Here is a 23,162-nt window from a genome sequence, read left to right as displayed (position 1 = left end):
GATGCTAACAGAACTATAAAAGTTGTATTGTCTCACTTAGTGTTATATTTCATTTCCTAGAAAAACCAGAATGCTTGAAGCAGGGTATATGTAGTGGACAGCAGTTGTAGGGTATTTTTCTTTGTTAGCTCATACATCTGGAAGTGGGAAAGCATAGAAGCAATCTCTAGTTCATCAGAAGAGCTGAAAAATGCAGGCTCAAATAAGCAAGGACTGAAAAGACAGAGCAAAGGGCTACTTGTTTTATAAGAGCCCATTCTTACAACATACACTTGCATGGGAAAAGTACAATCTCTTTCAAACTTTCCAAAGAACTATTATGTCTTAAAAACCTTTGTCCCTTAAAATAGAGCCTAAATTAGGTCAGCGTGAATTTTGAAGAGCCCAAGCCACATGCCAACCATAACACATTCTACGGGTATTTTTCTGGGTTTCTATCAATATTGGCATTCGATCAGAGATAAATCATTAGTAGTTTCTGCTATGTATTGAAGATAAAATATGCCCTCGCTAATTCTTATTGTAAATACTTAGGGAGATAGTGGGAACTATACAAGGCAGGGTCTAACTGGGAGCAAGCACCTTCCTTAATTGCTTGCTTTGGAAGGTGAGAAGTCTTGGCCACAGATCTCTGTTGCATGTTGCACTACCCACTTCAAGCCCAGAAAGACACAGACATGAAACTACGGATGAAAACCGCAGGCCAAAATAATGTCTTTGTCCTTCTGCTTTCTTCTCTTAGTAGTTTTAGTAACAATATAATGTCTGACTAGCACAGTCCCACCACTACCACAGGTGACAATCAGATCTAGTCATATACTAAGGGTGGTTCAAATAGAAGAAACTCATGATATCTTAATATGTAATCTCGTGCTATCTTTTCTTCTTCCCTAATTACTTTTGATCCCAACCATGCATATTCTATTAATAGAGCATGAACTCCTCCTGTCAAGCAATTCTAAAGTGTTGTTTTTTGCATGTAATTTGTGTATGTGATTTCACTAATCTTTGCTGCTTTTATGGAAATATTTTATCTAGTCTCTTTGATGCATTGCCTTAAAGCTTTTTGAGATTTTTCTGTGTGTATTGTATCACTGAAGAGTCCTTTTAAGAAGTTATCTTCTGTGTTGCAGAGATGGCTCAGAAGTTAAGAGCACAGGTTGCTCTACCAGAGGTCCCAAGTTCAATTCTCAGCAACTGCAGTTAGCTAACAACCACCCATGATGAATCTGGTACCCTCTTCTGGCAGGCAGGTATATATGCAGGCAGAACACTGTATGTAATAAAAATATATTTTTTTAAAGTTGTCTTCAAGAAGAATTTTGAATTGTGGAGATTTTTCAGATACTTTTTGGGTAAACATTATTTAACCTGGATTTCAGCATTCACTGTTGTAGCAAGTGCCTTTGTAGTTACTTTTGGTTCACCCTGGCTCTTAAATTACAACCACGCCTTTCATAAATGATCAGCTCTGACTCCATTCCTTTGGAAGTTGATGACCACAGTTCATTTCTGTGCTCAAGAACCTCGAGGATTAATAACTTTCCAGAAGGCAGTGACCCAGGAGGAGACAATGCATAGTGCATCTGCTTTTTACCCTTGTTTTTCAGATTAGCAATTTCTTCTTAATATTCATTGTTAAAAGTTATACAAAGAGCTTCTATGTTTTAAATGTGAAAGATGGTTTCAAAGGATACATTTTAAATAATGTGCTAGTAAGGAGTTTGGGAGAGGAAACTATGGTCATATGTATTAGAAAATTATATTTATGTGTGTGTGTATGTTTTCCTTATTGTGGACTTCCAGAGGAAAGAATAGACATTGTGACCTTATTCTTGCATACCTATGTATCTATAAAATATTCTAGGCACTTAACAAATACTGTCTTGTATTTAATAGCTCTTATTATGGTTTCTTTAGAGCTTAGAGAAGAACTTCCTGCAAGAAATGAAAAGTGTAAGGTGAGACCCTTTTTCCACAATTTTCCATACTCAACTAAGTGAAAATTCTAAGCATGATTATGATTTAGATCTCTGGATTACTATTATTATTATTTTGGTGGTGGTGGTGGTGGTGGTTGGTTGGTTGATTGCTGGCTTGCTTGCTTGAGATAGATTCTCCCTTGGAAGTTCTGACTGGCCTGAAACTCACTGTATAGGCCAGGCTATTCAAATTCATAACATTTCACCAACTTCTGCTTCCTTTATGCTGCAATTAAAAGCCTGGATATCATCTGATATTTTTAAATACATAGTGGAGTACTGTCAAGATGGAACAGCAGGAAGAGAGGCTTCCCAGCAAGTCTGATGACGTGAGAGGTTCCCTGGAATAAACATCATAGAAGGAGAAAGTTGCTTTCTAAGCTCCACACCTGTTCTGTGCTATGTTGGCTCTCAGATGCAGACAAACAAAAAAACAAATATATTTTTAAAAATTTAAAGATTGATTAAAATTTCCTGAAACAAATCATTTGTCACCTAGATAAAGACATGGTAAGAGGTAACAAAGTACCAGATTTAAGCAGAGAAAATTCACACATTAATTGTATATATAAAAGATGGGCCAGGGTCTCTAGGCTTCATATTTATATTTATTTTATTATTTCATTTTGCAGTAAGGTAAGTCAAATTCTAAATTCTCACAAAGTCTCCAATGCAAAATTATAATGTTTATACAAATTAGCAATTTCTTGGTGGTAAAATTGGTAAGGAGAATATTTCAAAAATGTTCATATCAATTAGACTCAATCTGAACTTAATTCATTATTACATTGCATCTTAATATATTAATTAATATCTGTAATTATACTAATTATTTTTGACAGGGTAAGTATTCTAATGTACACAGTAAAAATAATTTAAAACAAATGGTCAACAAATACAGTAAAAATATTTTTTGAATAATGTTTCTGTTGAATTATAATTACTTATTAAAAAAATTATGGGATTCCACCTCAGGTTAACTCTTTCCCACTGAAACTTCCCCATTCATTGACATGTGTTAATTAACAATCAACAGCCATATTTTCCACCAGGGACTCCCAGTGTCCACATTGGGCTGTCACTCACATGGCCATTTTCACGATCCTTTCTTCCCTCCATTATGATCTCTCTAGATTTACCTCAGAGAAGGACTCTCAGAGGAGCCACGACCCATCTGTTTTTCCTGGGTATCCCAACTCTTGGTGGAAGTACAGAGTTGCCCTTAGTCCTTTCTTCCCTGTCTCTCTAGACTTAATTGTCTTCAGTAGCCTAACTACAAGATGTCTTCTTGAGACACTACCTCCTTTCCCTGGGAGCACCTCTTCTTGGTATGGACCCAGCTCAGCTCTTTCTCAGAGACATTGCTGGAATTCTCTTCTAGCTCCTCTCCATTCTTTTTTATCAGCTGCCAATCCACTTTTTGCCAGTGATCTCCTGTGGCCAAGCTAAGACAGGACTCAGCCAATTCTCACTATCCTCTCTGCAATCAATCCCACTAGATCTTTCTCTTAAGCCCTCACATCCTTTCCTCCAAACTCATTTCCATCCCTTTCTATCACTTGTGACCCACAACAGATATCACTATCAGGGAACCCAAGCCACCATACTTGCCTAGGAGTGAAAGGGGTCAACAGAAAACAAAGATCCATCTATGCATCCAACAAAGACAGAACCAAATGTCACCACAAGAAATACTTCAAACTCCATCAAAGCCTGGGTGCTGTGTAACAATCTTTTTGCACACTGAGAAGACTCATAACTTAATTAGTTTAATAAAAATCTGAACATCCAGTAGCTAAGCAGGATTTGGGGGACAGAGAGGATGCTGGAAAGAAAGGTAGAAAGGCACAAGAGTTGTCAGCCAGTAAGAGGGGAAGCAGGAAATGAACATGTGGTTCTGTAAAAGAGCACTTCCACATGGTAGAGCATAGAGAAGAAATACAGGTTAACTTAAGATGTAAGGGCTAGTTAGTAACTAGATCAAGCTATTGACTGCTCATTTACAATTAATGGTAAGTCTATGTATGGTTATTTGGCAGCTGGCAGGCAGGGCAAGGTGACTGTTGGTTCCACTATGAAAACACTTCCTACATAGATCCCATGAGTAAATACAAACATGAATAGACAAAACAATTTGCCTCCATCAGAACCAGCATCCCTGCTACAATAGACCCTAGGAAATAAAATAAGTTGAGGCACAAGACAAGGATTTCAAAATAGCAATTATAACTACATGCAAGGACCTTTAAATAGGCTTATGAAACCGAAGTAAACAAAAAAAAATGAAATAAGCTACATATGGAATGCTCAAAAGCAGAAGAATCACTAAAGAAATATGAAATAAAACTGGAAAAGAAAAATTTAGGATGTCAAGCAAAAACCTTAAAGGTAATCTTCACCAACAGATTATATGACATAGATTAGAGTCTCAGGTGGTGAAGACAAGGCAGAAGAACTAGAGAGCTTGTTCACAGAAAATATGGAATCTAAAAATACTCAATCACAAAACATTCAGGTTTTCTTGGTAACCCTGAAAATAAAAAAAAAAAAGCCCAACATCCATTAGCAATAGGGATAAAAAAGAAACTCGGGTCAAAGAAGTAAAAAAAAAATTTAATAGAATCGTAAAAGAAAGCATTCATAATCTAAAGCAGGTACCTGTTAAGATATATATGTATGTATATATATATATATATATATATATATATATATATATATATATATATATAAAACATTCAGAATGCCAAGTAGACAGGACCAGAAAAAGAATATCCCACAATAATAATAGTCATAAGACTAAATATATAGAACATGAATAGCATATTAAAATTGTATTGGGGAAATCAAGCACATAAAAGGCAGGCCCACTAGATAACACCTAACCTCCCAAGGGTGATTTTTCAAAGCCAGACGTTTTTGCATTGAGTATTCTACAAACTCTGAAAGATTACAGATGCCATCACAGACTCCTATACCAAGAAAATTTATCAATCCCAAACTACTAAAAAGGACAAACATTCCATGATAAAACTAGATTTAAGCAATTTAGGTCTACCAATCCAACTGTACACAAGGAACTAAAAGAATAATTCAATCTGAAGAAGTTATTTATGCCCAAGAAGAAACAGGGAATAAATAATCCCAGAACAATGGACAAAAGAGGAGGATAAATCCTAGACCATAACAACAAAATAAAATAAATAAATATGATTAAATGGTAACTCTTAATATTCATGGGTTCAATTTTCAAAATAAAATAAAGAAGACTAACTGTTGATATTAGAAAACATGATTCTGCTTTCTGCTACCTCCAAGAAACCTACCCACCATGAATCACAGATATCTTCATATTTAGAAAATATATACCAAGCAAATTGAACAAAGAAGGTGTAGTCATTTTAATATCTGACAAATTTACTTCAAGCAAAATTAATTAGAGGAGATAAGAAAGAACACTAAATACTCATTAAAATAAAAATTCATCAATATGTTATTGCTAATTATGTATCAATCAAACACAAGGGTAGCATGTTCATAAAAGAAAAAAACAGCAAAAAAATCACATATTAAATCTCATACAGTGATAGTGGGTTACTTCATACCCCACTCTCACCAATTGATGTGCCATCCTGATAAAAACAAATAGAGATATGTTGGTGTTAAATAAATGAATCTAGCACACACACACACACACATTATAATATAATATAACATATATATATAGTACTCAAACACTGGAGAATTACTAATGAACTTAGCAAGTATTTACAGAACTCAAACACTAGATAGTGTCTCAGCACCTCATGGAACTTTCTAAAAAAATGATCACAAACTTGGTTTCAAAAGAAGTCTTTTGGGGGGGTATATTTATATTTTTGTTGAAAAAATTTCTACCTCCTCCCCTCCTCCAATTTTCCTCCCCCTCCTCCCACTCCTTTTCCCCTCTCTCACTCCTCTCCCCCTCGCCCCACTCCTCTCCCCCTCTAGTCTTAATGGACATAATGAAAGTGAAGTAACCACCTGAATCCTATTTGTCAACCATGGCTTAAAACTGGGTATCAAAAAGAACAGAATGTATATTAACTCATGAAAATTGGGCAAGTCACAACTAAGTGAAAAGTTGAAACAAGACAATAATAAAAATAAAAATTAAAATCTTTTTAGACTTCAATCAAAATAAGAACCCAAGATATTCCAAGTCTAAGAGACACGATAAAAGCAGCTCAAAGAAATACATACTTACATCAAAAATCAGATAGGTTTTATACAAGTAATCTAGAAACACATCTGATAGCTCTAGAAAAACAAGAAAAGCTAACACTCTAAAGAATAATGGTAGGAAATAAATTCAGAGCTTAAATCAAAGAAATACAAACAAACGTCAACAATAAAAACATACAATCAATGAATGAAAAGTTGGTTCTTTGAGAAAATCACCAAATTGAACACATTTTGCTAGCCAAAGATAGAGAGAGAAGATCAAACTAATACAATTAGAGATGAAAAGGGGATGTTACAACACACACTGGGGAAATTAAGAGAATTATCAAGAAATACATTTACAACTGCAAATTCCCAAAGGATTACATAGATATTGTGATAGAACATGAGGAACAGGGGAACAGAGATGGAGGCAACAGTGTTCCACAAGTTGAAGGATGCCTCCTGTCAAAACACTTCCAACTTGACCTTGATAAACTTAAGTAGAATATCTTGCTTGTGGTTTAGAGACTAAGAGAATAAATCAAGGTCTTATCAATAGGCTTAAGGCATATATCAAAGAATACAGTCATTAGTGACATAAAATCTGAATTGATGACATCTAGAAAATTTTTTAGAGATGGCCATTTTGTCTTATGCTTTTAATCCTTGCACTTGTAGACTGGGCAGGAGGACTGACTTAATTTCTAGGCCAATCTTTTTTACAAACTAAGGGGAAACAAATGATATAAACAAAGGTGGCTCTTTCATGTCCTACACACACAGTTCCAAATATTCAAACAAAACTAACATTAATTACAAACTATTTCTCCGATAGATCAGGTTTATTACCAACTAGCTCTTACATCTAAATTAATCCATTTCAATTCATCTACTTATTGCCATGTGACTGTGAATTTTACTGGTCTGTTGCCATGTTGTTTCTTGGGTGACTGCTCACATCTCTCTGGACTTTGCCCTCCCATTGAAGTCCTCAGATTTATTGTTTTGCCTAACCTTATACTTATATACATCTTTTATTTTTAACCAATGTGAAAAATATATATTTACAGTGTAAAGAAGCATCCCAAAGTATTTCTGATTTCTGATGACTCACTGTCAGGAAAAGTCTAAGTTATTAAAATATTTTAAATTCCATATTTTGTAAGTCTTTGAAATATTTGATGAATACCTATCTATATGAAATATATCTTTTTATACCTTGGAAACCTAATTAATATGACTATAAGTTTGGCTATTATAGGTAAATATTTTATTTTTGTAAGTCTATATTTCTTAATTATATATTACATTTTTAATTGATCTGCATAAAATATCTTAAACAGAAGTAGAAATATACATACAATATAACAAAATTAACATTAAATTTATAGCAATAAACTAAGATCCACACCAGTGTAAAATCTTTTGAGGTTTACAATTTTTTGGATTAAAGTAGATTCAATAATCTACAACAATCCACACTTTTTTCATTATGTCTGTATTATAGTTTCATCTTTTGTGTCTCTCATATGGGTAGTTGTGTGGTGGGAAGGAAAGGGGTAATATAATGCTTTTAGGTAACTGTGGATACATTCATACTAGGCAGCACAGAACAAGGATAGCTATGGGTAAATGTGGTATAGACTCTGAAATTGTGGTGTTGAATTTTTCACAACACATTACGCTAAAATGCATTTGCCTATCTCTTGCTTTGAACGGATCACTTATCTCTTTCATTTGCAAAACATTGCTTCTCCACTTACACATTTCTTCCAAGGTTGACAATTCTATTAGGCTGTGCCATGAACTCACAGACCTTAAAAATAACACACCTCACCAGAAAAGGCTCAAAAGAGTTGGGAACCTGTCAAGTTACTGTTATGAATTAGTGTTTTTTAAATAAATAACTCATTTAACTTAATTTTAAAATTGTGATTTGCAGCAAACATCATAGTGAAATATCTGCCACGCACACAGGTGTGTATCATTACTGCCATGTTATTCTTTGGGAGTGAATGTGGTACTTCTTGGGGAAATTGCCAGCTGATGCAATCAATCAAATTCCTGTCTTCCTTCAGAAGACAACCTAAATTCCTTATGTATATTGTCTCTTTCATCACACGAAATGCTGAATAGATCTGTATCGAAGGATCAAGGTTGGATAAAAACAAATAAACTAAACCTAATATTACCCTTTCTTAAAATTTTTTGCTAATGTAAACCTAGCAGTTTTTCCTCCATGTAAATTGAAGTGAAAGTTACAGTGACCTCCAGTGTAGCAGGATACACTGTGTTAGTGGAAACGAAGGTGCAGTTACAGCCAGTGCCTTCATAACCTCAAAGCAAAGGTCAGCTCTATGAGAAAGACCGATATTAGAACGCTTATGTATTTGAGAATGGTTTTGTGTTGTTTTTTTTTCTCACAGTAGTATACTTGGGAACCCCAGGGATTCACACTCTGAGAAGTACAGGCCTAGAGTCATGCATCTCACCTGTTTCCCAGCACCTGACCCACTCACCTCAAGATTGCTATCTACCCAGGCAATGTTCTTAACTCAGTTCTGCACAGCACCACCTTTTAAAACTTTTATGAGATTCTTCACCAGGTCTCTTTTCTACTCTCTAAATGCTTCAGGTATATTTTAGATCTACTGTATTACCATGATTGCTTGCTTGCAGTTTTCTTCATTAAACTGTAGCTTCTAAAGTTATCTGAAGAGATATTCATCCTTTACCGCCAGAGTGCCTAAACTGTACCTGATGAATAAATTAATTAGTATGCTGTGTTCAATATGATCACTTGCAATGATGAATTCTATCAGAGTGAAAAATGACAAACTGAAAAGTAATATAAATGTAAGCCTCATATAGATATACCCAAAGAATCAATTGATATCAAATATGAATGAATTCTGTGATTAGTATTGTTACAAAGTTGTTACATATACATACACACATACACATACATACACACACACAAGAGAGAGAAAGCCAGACAGACAGACAGACAGAGACAGAGAAAGAGAAGTCAAAATGGCCTGGGCCATAAATATACAAATTAGTATGAAATTTCTAATAATTATAGTAACTTTCTTTTCTTTGTTTTTTCTTTTTCTTTCTTTCCTCCCTCCCTCCCTCCCTCCCTCCCTCCCTCCCTCCCTCCCTCCCTCCCTCCCTCCCTCCCTCCCTCCCTCCTTTCTTTCTTTCTTTCTTTCTTTCTTTCTTTCTTTCTTTCTTTCTTTCTTTCTTGTTTGGTTTTTGAGACAAGGTTTCTCTGTAGCTTTGGAACCTGTCCTGGACACTAGCTCTAGAAGACCAGGCTGGCCTCCATCTCACAATGACCTGCCTGCCTCTACCTCCCAAGTGCTGGGTAAAGGCATGCACCACCACCACCTGTATTGATGCTAAATCTTAATTGTTGTCAAGCAAATGTATATGAATAGAAAGAAGCTATTTGAGTTATTAGATTTCCATATACCAATAAAATTGTAAAATGATTATTGGAAAGCTTTGTGATAATAATTCTTTTCATAGACAATGGATTAAAACATAAATTAATGGAACATTTATGTTCAACCACCTGTAAGAAATAAAAAACATAGTTACTGGCTTGGTGACTTGGTTTCAGTTTTCTGGTTAAATTTGCTTCCAGGTATCTATATTATACAAATGCTTACATTTATGAATGAGAACATTTATCCAAATAAATATGAATTGTAATAGTTAATTTACTTATGAGATACATAATTCATTTATCAATAAATTAGATAAATAAAACAGTGTACACTGAGTGCAAAATTAAGTGTATGTTTGCCAAATAACAAGGTGGATTTGTGGGCTGAAAGAAATGTTTGAAATGTGTCACAATGGTCTGCTAGGTGTCTAACACATTGATCAATAATTCTCTTCTAAACCGGGTGGTGGTGGCGCACGCCTTTAATCCCAGCACTCGGGAGGCAGAGGCAGACGGATCTTTGTGAGTTCGAGGCCAACCTGGTCTACAAGAGCTAGTTCCAGGACAGGCTCCAAAGTTACAGAGAAATCCTGTCTCAACCCCCCCAAAAAAACCCAAGCCCCCCAGCAAAAAAAAAAAACCTATTCTATAGTAAAGGATGATGATACATAGGTTTATATAAAGAGCTATAGAACATGGTGTTCTCAACTCCAGTGAGATGATATTGACATTGGTGAAGCAGACATTTCATGTTTAAACCTATATTACGTAAAAAGTTGTTATACATGTATATATAATATAGCAATTTAAAAATACGGAAACAAAGATTGATTCAGTACAGCACAAAAAAGTAACCGGGAATAAACAGAAATTGCAAAGTCATAGCAGAGAATGTATGTGAAGATGTTGGTATTCATGAATATCGGATGACAGGAATGAGGTTTCTGTACGTTGTATGGATAGTTCACACTGAATGAAACAGGAAATTTGAATATTTACAGAAGGTTTTTTTCCCATGTTTTTTATTTGTTTTACAATTTAGAACCTTGTGATTGCCAGAAAAGCTTTCTTACCAGTAAAATGAATCTTGACGCTCAAATCATTTCTTTAACGTCCCCTCTTCAAGCAATATCCACAAGCTGTTAGATAATTTTTTTGGAAACTATGATTAACTGAAAATCATTAGAGATACTTTAATGTTACCATTTGACTCACACTTGAAGGAGATCAGTTAAAACAATTATGTACTGACATTACCAGTATCACAAGACCCGTGAGCAGCAAACATAATGATAAACACTGCAGATATGATGAACACTACCGTTTACAGTACATGTGTGTACTGCTGCTTTGACATTGGTGGATTGATGGATGATAGAATCCTCATCATTCCTGAGCATGAATTCGGGGGAGTGAACCTGCTCCATGCACATCCACTGTTTGTTTTCTCTAAGCTCAAGTGACACACAAAGAACTTAAAAGTTTGTACTTACTTTCGACTATGACTTGTCTGTCTTCCCAGTTATCTTTAATCAGCTGGATATTCCCGAAGTGCGCATCACTGTAAAAAATCCGATTGGTACCTTCTCTTTTTTGATTGTAGTCAAAGGCCAGGGCTATGATATTCTTGAAATATTGTGGGTTCTCATAAGGCCTTACTGGGGAATTTAGATTTGTTTCGTCAGAAAGATGTATACTTTTCAATATTGTCCTTCCTGAATATAGCAAATAGCCCTCATGCCGTAGACAAGTAACTCCATCCTCAGCCAAATAGCCATGGGCACAGGCACAGGTTCTCCTGGAATTTCCTCGATAAAGACAGAGTTGCTTACAGCCACCATTTTCTTTGGCGCAGACATTGGTCCCTGAGAAAGAGAAAACACCCAAACATACAATCATTTTTTTGCTTTATGTTTGAAAAGTTTTATCCTATCTCTAATTGAAATATTACAAGTATAACTATATTTTTAAAGATGTGTCAATAAAAATTAAATACAAAACAATGATAAATTTTTTAAATCAAAGGTTTTAGTTTCTTAAATTCCAACTTGAAATATGTATTTCAAAGCCAAACAAAAGCATAAAGATTTCATATTCTTTATACAGCCGTCTAATACTAGGTGTCTAGACTGCTGATTCTAGAACTTGGCTATTGTGAGAAGGCCATGATAAACATATATTTTCACATGTCCTGTTGTATGCTGCTTGAGAATGTTTTGAGTAAATACCTAGTCGTGGTATAGTTGGATCATATAGTGCCACTTTTAGTTTCATGAGGAATCTCCATATGCTATCCTGTAGTAGTGGCCAAACCCTTTTAGTCTTCATGAAATATGCTAAAGATTTTGTGTGGCTCCTGGAAAAGCTCAAATGTGATTCAAAAGTGTTCTCCTCCCAGGACTAAGGGAAGTGATAACTACAGAAGAACAGAACTGCTATTTGTGAGAAAGTTGGAGCCTCAGAAAATCTGCCCTATATTCTTAGTGATAAATAATTCAAAGAAGATGGAAAATGGGGAAGAGAGAGAGGTGACCCAAAAACTTCCAGAGGCTAGGCAGAGGAGATGAAAATTCCGGGAAAAATCTCCCAGCATTCAACAACAGAAGTAGTCACTTTTTGACTTTTAGAAGGTCCCTCCTTGTAGAGTGAGCAATTAGGTAGATCTAGAAACAACGAAATTTGTCTTCAGAGCTGACTCTGAAAACCCAGAACTTGTCACAGGACAGAACAAGTGGGAATTGACCCATGAAAGGAGAAAATTGGATCAGAAAGTTATAGTGTGTTCTACAAGGTAGAAATCTAGCCTAGAACATAAATTTAGAGTGTGACCTATAGATTAAGGCACCATACCTACAAGCCCCCCTAGCTGAAGGCCTTTGCAGTACCATCTATTGAAACCTGCTCACACACTTGATGTTGGGTTCCCCTCGGTATGCTGAGAACACCAATGGTTAATAAAGGACTGCTTTGAGCCCGTAGCAGAGCAAAGCAGAAGGAGCTAGGCAGGGGAAATCTAAAGTGAATGCCGGAGAAAGAAAGGCAGGGCTGGAGAGAAGCCATGTAGCCTCCACTGGAGACAGAGTTTACCAGTAAGCCACTGCCACTTGGCAATACACAGATTAATGTAGATGGGTTAAATTAATATATAAGAGTTAGCCAATAAGAAGCTAGAGATAATGGGCCATGCAGTGATTTAAATAATATGGTTTCTGTGTGATTATTTGGGGCTCTGAGCAGACAGGGAGCAACAAGAGGCCCTCCTCCTACACCCTGGGCTGCCCAAAGGCAGAACAGCACATGCAGTTCTCCTCAAAAAGGAAGTGTATAAGACTACAACCCAAAGATTGCACAGAAAAAAGCCTAGGCCCTGTGCATAGTTAGGGACTCCTCACTCCTTACTGAAACTATCTTTGCCTATGGTGCAGCTCTTCCTGAACTAGCCTTCCCCTATAATCAGATTGGTTGGTGACTACATTAATCTACATAATAGAACATTCATGCAGTAGCTGATGGAAGCAAATGAAGAGATCCACAGCCAAGCACTGGGCCAAGCTTGCAGAGTCCAGTCAAAGAGAAAGAGAAGAAATTATATGAGCAAGGGGGGTCAAGACCATGATGGGGAAACCCACAAAAATAGCTGATGGGAGTTAATGAAAACTCATGGACTCTGGACTGACAGCTGGGGAGCTTCATGGGATCAAACTAGGCCCTCTCCATGTGGGTGACAGTCGTGTGGCTTAGTCTGTTTGTGGGGCTCCTGGCATTGGGACCAGGTTTTATCCCTTGTGTATGAACTGGCTTTCATGAGCTCATTCCCTGTGGTGGGATACCTTGCTTAGTCTTGGTGCAGGGAGGAGGAGTTTGGTCCAGCCTCATTTTAATGAGGCATTCTTTGTTAACTCCCTATGGGAAGCCTTACCATCTCTGAGGAGTGGATGAGTGGTGGTGGGGGGGGATGGGGGGCCTGAAGGAGGGGAGTGAGGGTAAAAAATGGAGGGAGGGGAAAGTGTAGTTGATATGTAAAATGAATAATTTTTTTTAAAAAAAATTAGTTGAATGCATTGTTTTGAAAGGATAGGTTTTATAATTAACGATCTTTGGTACATGTAACATGTTAATTCAAAACACAACCTGAAGTCACTGAGAAATCATGTGATGCTCTCAGAAGCGCCCATGAAGCACAGAGGAAATCATAAATGGATAGTTTCGTAATTCTTCATCTCTTATACGTGAGGCATAAATGTTTCTAATTTTAAAAGATCAAGTATGCTCTTACTGTTTCTTTGTAAGGCAGACTCTATGCTACTAATCCATTATTGCCATCTTCAAAATTATTAAAGTTTGTTCATATACAGAAATTGAATAAAATAATTTAAAAATAAATAAAACCATTATCAAAGAAGCAAGGATTCAGAAATACACATTGAAGACGACTGTTTACAGAGTCATAACAACTTTTATCCTAAAAGATAATCCAAAACAAAAAATTCAGTTGCCTCCCTAACACCCTAGTTGTTCTTTGTACTTTTGTCATTATATATTTAGCAAGGTTTTAAAAACATATTTATTAGTACAAACCCCTTCTCAAGTCTTGTCTATGCTACATATGTATGAAAAAAGGAATATAAATGTATATAGACTATTGTATCTTTATTTCCTTTATCTTCTTTATGATTTTTATAAAAGAAAATCATTAAAAGGAATTTTGAGGTTTGAACATACTACAAATTAATTCTGAATTTTTAAAAATAAACGAAGCTGATACAAAACACATTTATTATATATTTCATTAACTGTGCTGACCTTTCTCTCTTACACGATTAAAAATTTTGATCTCCTTTAGGTTGACTCCAAGTCCGGTTCTCATGGTTACTGCTTCCGTGGCATCATTCTTGTGGCCCCTTCTGACCGACCCATTGGCATGTGCTCTGCCAAAAGTTGAACATACTAATTAAAATCAAGCTGGTTAAAACTGAAGAGAAGAGATGGCTCAAGCAGAAGAAAAATAGACTAGTTTTAGAGTGTGGTGCTGAAATGTTTGACCACAGAATAGCTAGAGACCCTTGCTGGCCTCTTCTGTAAAAATTACATGGTTTTGTGAAATTCTTTCTGTAACCTTGCTAAGGGGTGGTTAATCCTACAAGGGCAAAGAAATGGCACTGAAATAACATTTCGAGGCTCAAATACTTATGAAAAAATAAATTACCTGTCAGACCAGTAGATGTAAGCCCCAAAGACTGCAACTGAAAACAGATCCACACTGCTCCCAGACAGCACCACCTCACGGTTTCCGCCAGTGTCAAGGTCAATTCTTTCTATCTTGTCTGTGCGAGCATCACACCAATACAATTTATTTTCCTACACAGTGATTTGAAAGCAATAGTACAAGCAGTTTTGATTATTTATTAAGAAAATAAGGGAATATTAAAAGGAGAACACTGCAAGCTGGACATGAACACATGTTAGAATCTTAAAAGCAATCCAACAGACCTCATAGTCAATGGAGATGCCATTGGGCCATGCTATTCCCATGCTTACAATCATGACCTTCTCAGAGCCATCTAGGTGAGCCTTCCCAATGCAGGGCATCTGTCCCCATTCAGTCCAGAACAAGAAGCTGAAATGAAATTGATCATTTATAATAATGAACAGATCAAAGTACAACAAATGTAACTGCAAAATGACAGCAAAGCTCTTAATTGTATCATGTTCATAACAGAACAAAATAATAAACCAGAGAACTCAATTTACAAATATCTCTGCAGTTGCTAATAGAATTTTATTATAAAGCATATTTAACCAGGTGTAGAAATTACAAGGATGGAATACAATAAGGACAAATATTTTAGCATTTGATTTATATGATGTTTCAAGGATTGGTAAACACATAGAGACCAAATGTAAATTAGAATTTATGAGAAAATAGAATGAGGGAGTTGCTTTATTAACGCAAGTTTCTTTCAGTGCTTTGAAAGAATCAATAACATATACTCATCCTATCTGAAATTTTTTCTCTAACTTGGTGACTAATTTTCAGCTTCTCCTTCATTAGGTCCCTGGTGCCTTTTTGATTATTCCTGCATCATTAATTCTACATCAAAAGAGCAGAGCACACAGACTAATATGGAATATTACACTGGCCCTTTTTTACCTTCTTAATCATTTGAATAATTTTTCCTGCACTAGATTATGGGCTCAATAAAACCGTTTTGTTTTGTTTGCTTGCTTTTTTTTCTGTTTTCCTCAGGATGTATATATAGCATCCAATAGTTATATTTAAAAATTTAATCTAGTATTATTTAATTTATGCATCTCTACTCCAATGACTGTAACTTTCAACCTTAACCTAACACCTAAGTGTAACTGTTCTGATTTAAATTTTAAAGGTTCACATGTAATACTATCCAAAAGAGTAATTTCACACTTACAAAAGAAAGTATTTTACTTTAATAATCTGAAAAGCTGTTGTGAAAGAATATGTAATCCAGAAAGATAAGGTAAAGTGCTATGAGAAAAAAAAAAACATGATAGAAAAGGGAATGTAAACAATAAAGGAACTGACTCATTCATATTTTTTGCTCATACATCCATAAGTTCAGCATTTATATGACAGCAGACAACCATACTTTTTAGCCAAATACAATTCTTTGTAAATTTGAAGTCATGCACACACAAGTTTTCAACTTAAGAAACACAAAAGTTTGGAAAACTATGGTGTGTAGTTTCATATAAGAAACCTAAAGCTGAGTGCTGGAGATCTGGCTCAGAGGTTAAGAGAACTGACTGTTCTTCCAGAGGTCCTGAATTCAATTCCCAGAACTACATGGTGCCTCAGAACCATCCGTAATGAGATCTGGTGCCCTCTTCTGGCCTGCAGTCATACATGCAGACAGAACATGAAAAAATAAATCTTAGGGAAAAAAGAAACCTAAGTACAAGCTGCTTATTTTATATATTAATATAAATTATTAACTAACCTGAAACTCTTAAACTACATAATAAATATATATTATATATATATATATTCAAGTTACTTTGAATTATTTTAAGAGTTGATTCTTCTTTATAGCTGTATAAAATATATTTGCTGGTATTTGACAACATAATGAAAGGGGTGTGACTAGAATTTCAATTAACTGAGCCCTGAAGACATTATTATTCATATTTATGAATCTAAAAAATAATGTCAAGACTTTTTTTAATGTCAAGACTTTTAAGTGACTTTTAAGACCTATAAGTGCATACAAACAAAAACCAGTTGAACAAAATACCAGTGAGTTAGTGATACCCTGTCATACGGTCAATTTTTATTCTTCACATCTTTTTAATTGATTTTTATTGAGCTCTATATTTTTCTATGCTCCCTTCCCTCATATGGTCTACTTTCAGTGTATTAAAAATATTAATTGGTGAACAAATGTATGACATCATTTAATTCTCTACAGACAAATGTCATGATTGCTCAAAGGCAGGCACTATTGGATTACAATGGAGGCACTCTGGCAGTCAGTCATTCTCATCACCTCTTAACATTCAAAAAGGGATGGAAATGCATATAAAAAACCTTTTACTTAATACTAATCCATTTACAAATGCACCAAATGAGCAAGAAAGCATGATTTTAAGTGAGCAGTGTTATACACATTTTATTAGTAAATCATCATGTTTCCTCCAAGCTTTGTGAAAGCAGATTCTGGGAGCATAGAAGCCCTCACTTTCTCCTCTAAAGCTCCCTCCTTGGCCCCTTAAGCTCTTAAAACAAAAAAATGAAGACAGCAAATAGCTAAGTTAAAAACACTATGCCCTTGAGAAGAGCTAGAAGGTAGGCTCTTTCCAAACAAGATTACGATTTATCCTATAATTTAAAAATGCCTATAGTGAAAAGGAAAGCAGAAGTCTATCTATGAAGAATTTGGGGAATGTTGCCTGCTTGGAATTTTCTCAATTGCCTGCCTTGACTTTTCCAGTCAGTTTTTGCTTGAATAATAAAATAAGCACACAATTTGAGAGTCACTATCTGATGCTATTTGTTTTGCTTTGTTGATTTGATGTTTTCACCTTGCAAGTCTCACTTGAGGGGACATTTATCCACCTATGGTTTCTCTCAACCTGGAACTCCAGCTGACTTTTCCAATCAATTTCTTTTGGATACCTGCAGCCCCATGGTGAAGGAGAATTGTCTGTATTCTATCAATCATGTTTTAAATAAACACTGATTGGTCAGACAGGAAGTATAGGCAGGTAAACCAGATAGGAAGTAGAGGTGTGGAGATGAGAACAGGAGAATGCTGGAAAGGAGGAAGGCCATTCCTCCTATTCCAACCCAGACCACCGAGAAGCAAGATGCAACCTGCCCAGCTGAAATGTACCCAGCCATGTAGCTAACATAGATAAGAACAATGGGTTAATATAAGCTACAAGAGCTACTAATTAGACTGAGCTAATGGGCCAGTTTATAATTAATGCAGACTCTCTGTGTGATTTTTTTTGGGGGGGGGCTTTCCGGCTGTGGGGTACCAGGCAGGACTGAAACCCCAACGAGCAGGCCACTCATGTTACAGCCCCACAATTTGATGGTATTACCTTTGATTTTCCCTCTTGTAGGTTAATTTATTCGTTTCTGGAACATGTTGTGAGCACTTGACTGAATGATGTCTCACTCATTCCTGGTTCTTTCAGCTACTTGTTGTTTATTCTTTTTTGTTGTAAATTTAGTAACTGACTCATTCAAATCCAAATGCCCAACATTTGCATGTAATTCTGTGGAAGAGCACTGACTGTTTTTCCAGAAGACCCAGGTTCAAATCCCAGCACCCACAGGGCAGCTCACAACCTGTCTGTAACTCATCTCAGAGGATCTGGCATCTTCACACATACATGCAGGCAAAACACCAAAGCAAATAAAATAAAAATAAAGTTAAAAAAAAAAAAGAGTGACCTGAAAAGATACCCTACTATACGAAGCCAAGTATAAGTGAATGATAATAATTTTATGGTTAATTAACTCATCAATTTAAAAAGGTCAAGAGATTTTTCAATGCACCAAAATCAAATAATACCTTACAAAAGCAAGCCCAAGATTACTAAAGGTAAAAAGTTGACTAAGAACATAAAATACAGACAGAAGAGTTGCACTCCAGAACTGGGACCACAGCCCAACTGAGGGCATGCTTAGCAGCTGTGAAATGTTTATCATACAGGATGATAGGGATGAGCAAATGAGCTGCAGTGTACATATGTAGAACATTTGCCACAGAAAATAGTACCTTTTTCCCAGAAAAGTTTAGACATTGTCTACATCAAATTCTATGTTTAATTAAAATTGGGGCTAGCAACAGATTATTTGTTAAACTAATATGAAAAATCACATTTTTATAAAAAAAATTGTTATATGATGCTCAATCAAGACAGGCATCATATTTCCAAGTTCCTAAGAAAGGAGTGCAATGTTTAGCTTTACTTACAATTTTATGCTCTGCATTTTTAATCAAATCTTTTCATGTCATGCAATGATTTCCCATACTTTTGAAGCATAGTAAATGACTTTTCAGTATAAAGAAATTACTACATTCAATTCTGCCAAATTCCAAGGAGCTGCCAAAAAGCAGAAAAATCCAGGAGGAGAAAGTTGACTTTTCAAGAGGAACTAAATTCCTAGGTGGTTCCTGTTTTGCATTTGGCTACGTTAAAAAAGACTTTGAGTCTCTATTGTTTCAAAACAGGCTTCAGGCCTACTTTACATGGCACATTTATATCATGAATTTAGCTAATTTACTCTATTATGGCCCCCTTTCTCTTGACAGTTTCACCTGCCATGTTTTAATATCAAACAGAATTGCAAAATGCTGTTTTATTTCTAAGCTAGAAATTTTAGCTTTTAAAATTCTATGATAATATTACTTGGAGATAATTTTGAATAATTTTCATAAACCTTTTATTTTAATTCCTTTTCTACTGGAGTCAAGACAATAAGTACATGTGTGCCAAATTGTAGACCGACACCTGTCACTGGTATTCTTAAAAGCTAGTAAATATTTTCTATAAATCGTTTGTGCTCTTAGCTGCAAACATGAGAAATATATTCCTTTATGTGGCTCTTTATGAAATGCTTTCAACATTTCTATGAGGCTACATAGAATAGTCTAATATTGATATAAATATAAAAGTTTTCTTCCCCCTCTCTCTCTGTCTCTCTCATACACACACATACACAAGCATATACACACAAGCACATGTCTGTTTTTATTTTTTCATCCTCTAAGCTGTCATGCGTTACTATTGGTGATCATATTAACACACTGATTAAATCCTAGAAGCCCATTCCTTGGTTTATATATGGAGTGGTGAACGTTACTGCAATAATTTTTGAAAGTGTAACTTGTAAGTTCTATAAGTGAGAGTGTTGAAGACATATTCAAACATAAAACTCATCTATGAGTAGAACTCAGAAGAAAAATTTAAAACATAAAGGAAATGAGAACTGAAGATCATCAATGTTAAGAAGTCAAGGAGAAGAAAATATTTTACAGATATAGACCTGATAGAATACTAATATTCATAATATACAAAAACTAAATAAAAAACATCTCTATAAAATATAGGCTAAGAAACTGAATAGTTCTTAAAAGAAGAAATCTAAATGTCCAATCATATTGTTTAAAATTATCCAACACTCTTGCTCATTAAAGAAATGCAAATTAAAACCATTTAGAGAATCTATTTCACTGTAATCAGAATGGCCATTATCAGGAAAGCAAATGACAACAAAGGCAAATGGAAGAAGGGGAATGCTTTTTCACTTTTGGTTAGAAATTAAACTGCTGTGACCACCATGGAAATTTTGTGGATAGTTCTCAAAACATTAAAACTAGACCCACCAAATAACTCAACTATACTGTTCTTGGTCACATAACCTAGAAGTCCAGGTCTCAGAATCAGAGACTATTATATATCATGTTTTCTGCAAGCAAATCAACCTAGATGCCCATCAATTGGTAAACAGATAACAAAAATAGGGCATATGTATACAATTGAATTTTCTTCATCTTTAAAGGAAAATGATATTATAAAATTACAGAACTGGAAAACTTCTTAAGTGATATAACCCAGGTTTCTGAAACACAAATGCCTGTGTTCTCTCTCATGTGTGGATCCTAGTTTCTAATTTCTATGCATTTATTTATACAAGAGTGTGTACAGGAGCAAGGAAACTATGAAGAGGCCCATGAGAGTAGAAAAAAATCCATGGGGAAAATGGCCTGGAAAAGGTTAAGTGAAGATATAGAGTGAGGAATCTGAGGAAGACAGGAAGAAAGGAGGGTCAACACAAATAAGTGTGGATGTGAAAACTATATGAAAAATGTTTATTTGGAAAACTTACTAAAAATAAAAACAAAAAAGGAGTTGAATGGAGTTTTCTTGAATAGATGAATAATGCTTATTCCAGGAAACATAGATGATGTGGGATTCCCTTCTGTATGCTATGAATATGTTTTATTATCATTAGTTATTTAAGAACATCATTTGGGCAATGGCTTAGTAGAATAAAGCTAGGTGGGAAATCCAAACAGAGATATAGAGAGAAAGTAGGCAGAGTTAGAGAGACGCCATGTAGCTGCTAAAGGAGACAGACGCTGCACTCTTATCAGTAAACCACAATCTCATGCCGATACATAGATTAATAGAAATGGGTTAATTTAAGATGTAAGAGTTAGTTAATAAGAAGCCTAAGCAAATAGGCCAAACAGTGTTGTAATTAATATAGTTTCTTTGTGATTATTTGGGTATGAGTAGTCAGGAAACAAATGAGCAATCTCTGCCTACAAAAGTCTTGGTTACTTACAAGAATTAGATGGTAAGATCTTAATGCTGATAACTTAATATGTGTTGGTTGCGTGACATAAAGAAACCAAGTTGGAACTCAGCTGGAAGATTCCTCCCTGAAGGCTAGCTTTCACAGTTTTAGAAGATGCTGTGCAGGCTGCTGGATGGGAAATGTCATGACAGTCATATTCAGCTGTAAACTCTTTATGTGACAATAATGACCTGCCAGGCACGATGTGCCCATTGGTGCATTAGCAATTTGATTCTTTGGAGGATAAACAACCACTTTCTGTTTGCATTTGAAGTCCACTTCAGAGAAGGGAATTCGTTTCTAGTACTATAAGTCTGGTAAAAAGCCATAGCTGAAGAGGATGTAGTTCTTAGTGGGGTAGGTCCTGACTGTTTTTGGTAAATGAACATGATGTGCCTTTCAAATTGTCTTCTAAATATTTATGATTAGGCTCATACATTAATAATGCTTTTAAATTTGGTCATAAATGTTTCTTTTTGTTTTTCTTTTTTAATGAGTGGTAGTTAACACATTATTACAGAAACCCATGAATGGAGAAAGTACTGAGAATAAAGAGCATAATGCTTGACCCTAATTGGGACAACTATAGCACTACCCAAGGCTCATAGAACATTTTCAAAGGCAAGGTAGAAAAAAAATTGTTAGAGCTAGTTAAAGAGAGGGGGAATTGAGGTTTGCTGTCTTTAGAATGTCACAGATACTGCACACTCTTGAACTCTCAGCAGCACTGATTGCCTACAAAGGACCTACTTCAAGGTGGGCCCAGAAGCTTTCCATCACAAAGGTGAAAAAAGTACTCAGAAGGCTCCTAACATCATATCCCAGAGGACTTTTTGGTACTTTATGCTTGTTAAGGATTCTGCAGCCTAAGAGGTATCACCCAGCCCCTCCTGAGTAGGTATAGACAAGTTTTAGGTAGGGGAGAGAGAAAAACAGAGAAGGAAAAAAAGAGGAAGAGAGAGAGGGAGAGAGAGAGTTTCTTCACTAGAGTAGTTGCTTCTGGTAAAGTTTCATGTGCTAGTAAATAACCTTTGATTCTGATTCCTGTAACTACCCCTAATGTAACTCATTGGGTAAACTCATTCCCAAAAGCTATCATAGTAGAATGAGTACTAATTGAAAATCAGAAGGGGATCATCAGGAATGAAAGAGGTTAAAGGAGAATAATAGGAGGTAAATTTTATAATGTCTAGCGTGTGTGTGTGAAAATGCCATTATGACATGCTAATATCTACAATTAATAAGTTATAACATCAAGAAAAATAGACAAATAAAAGAAATAACTCATAAAAGAGAATGAGTTAAAAGGATCAGAAAAAAATAGAGCAATCAAGGGATCTACTTTTTGTGCCTTAAAAAAGAAATAAGGAAAAGTCTCTTTGAACCCTGAGAAGTAAGAAATTTTCCTACGTATAGAAACAAAGCTCATAAGTTTCTTAGAAAAGGACATTATCCAATCTGTAGGTGATGTGCTAAATATTTGAATATGAAATATGTCAATATTTATTCTTTCTATTTGTCCACTTGATGAACATGTAGCCCACTTTGTATACATGCCATGAACACAGACATGTGGTTAACTGCACATAAGTTACACAAGATGAACCCGTGTACATCTTACCATGGATAAGAAACAATATCCTTAGGTTCCACCTCTTTTGTCTAGCTC

At 35.4% G+C, this 23,162-nt stretch overlaps 1 protein-coding gene across 7 annotated transcripts in view; it reads right to left on the bottom strand.

Annotated features, from left to right (window-relative positions):
• Positions 1 to 23,162, bottom strand: part of Lrp1b (LDL receptor related protein 1B) — a 1,777,797-nt gene that overhangs the window by 448,208 nt on the left and 1,306,427 nt on the right. For all 7 annotated transcript variants that reach the window (XR_009056008.1, XM_057755646.1, XM_057755649.1 and 4 more), the window contains exons 38-41: positions 15,130 to 15,256; positions 14,846 to 14,997; positions 14,443 to 14,567; positions 11,133 to 11,504 (exon numbers count right to left, since the gene is read on the bottom strand). Coding sequence is in view for 6 of the 7 variants with exons in the window: in XM_057755646.1 (XP_057611629.1) it covers positions 11,133 to 11,504; positions 14,443 to 14,567; positions 14,846 to 14,997; positions 15,130 to 15,256 (776 nt within the window). In the remaining variant the exon portion in view is untranslated. The remainder of the gene's footprint in view (positions 1 to 11,132; positions 11,505 to 14,442; positions 14,568 to 14,845; positions 14,998 to 15,129; positions 15,257 to 23,162) is intronic.

The sequence above is a fragment of the Chionomys nivalis genome, chromosome 22 (assembly GCF_950005125.1).
Source record: "Chionomys nivalis chromosome 22, mChiNiv1.1, whole genome shotgun sequence".
Lineage (NCBI taxonomy): Eukaryota > Metazoa > Chordata > Mammalia > Rodentia > Cricetidae > Chionomys > Chionomys nivalis.
This window is presented reverse-complemented; position numbering and strand designations above follow the sequence as displayed.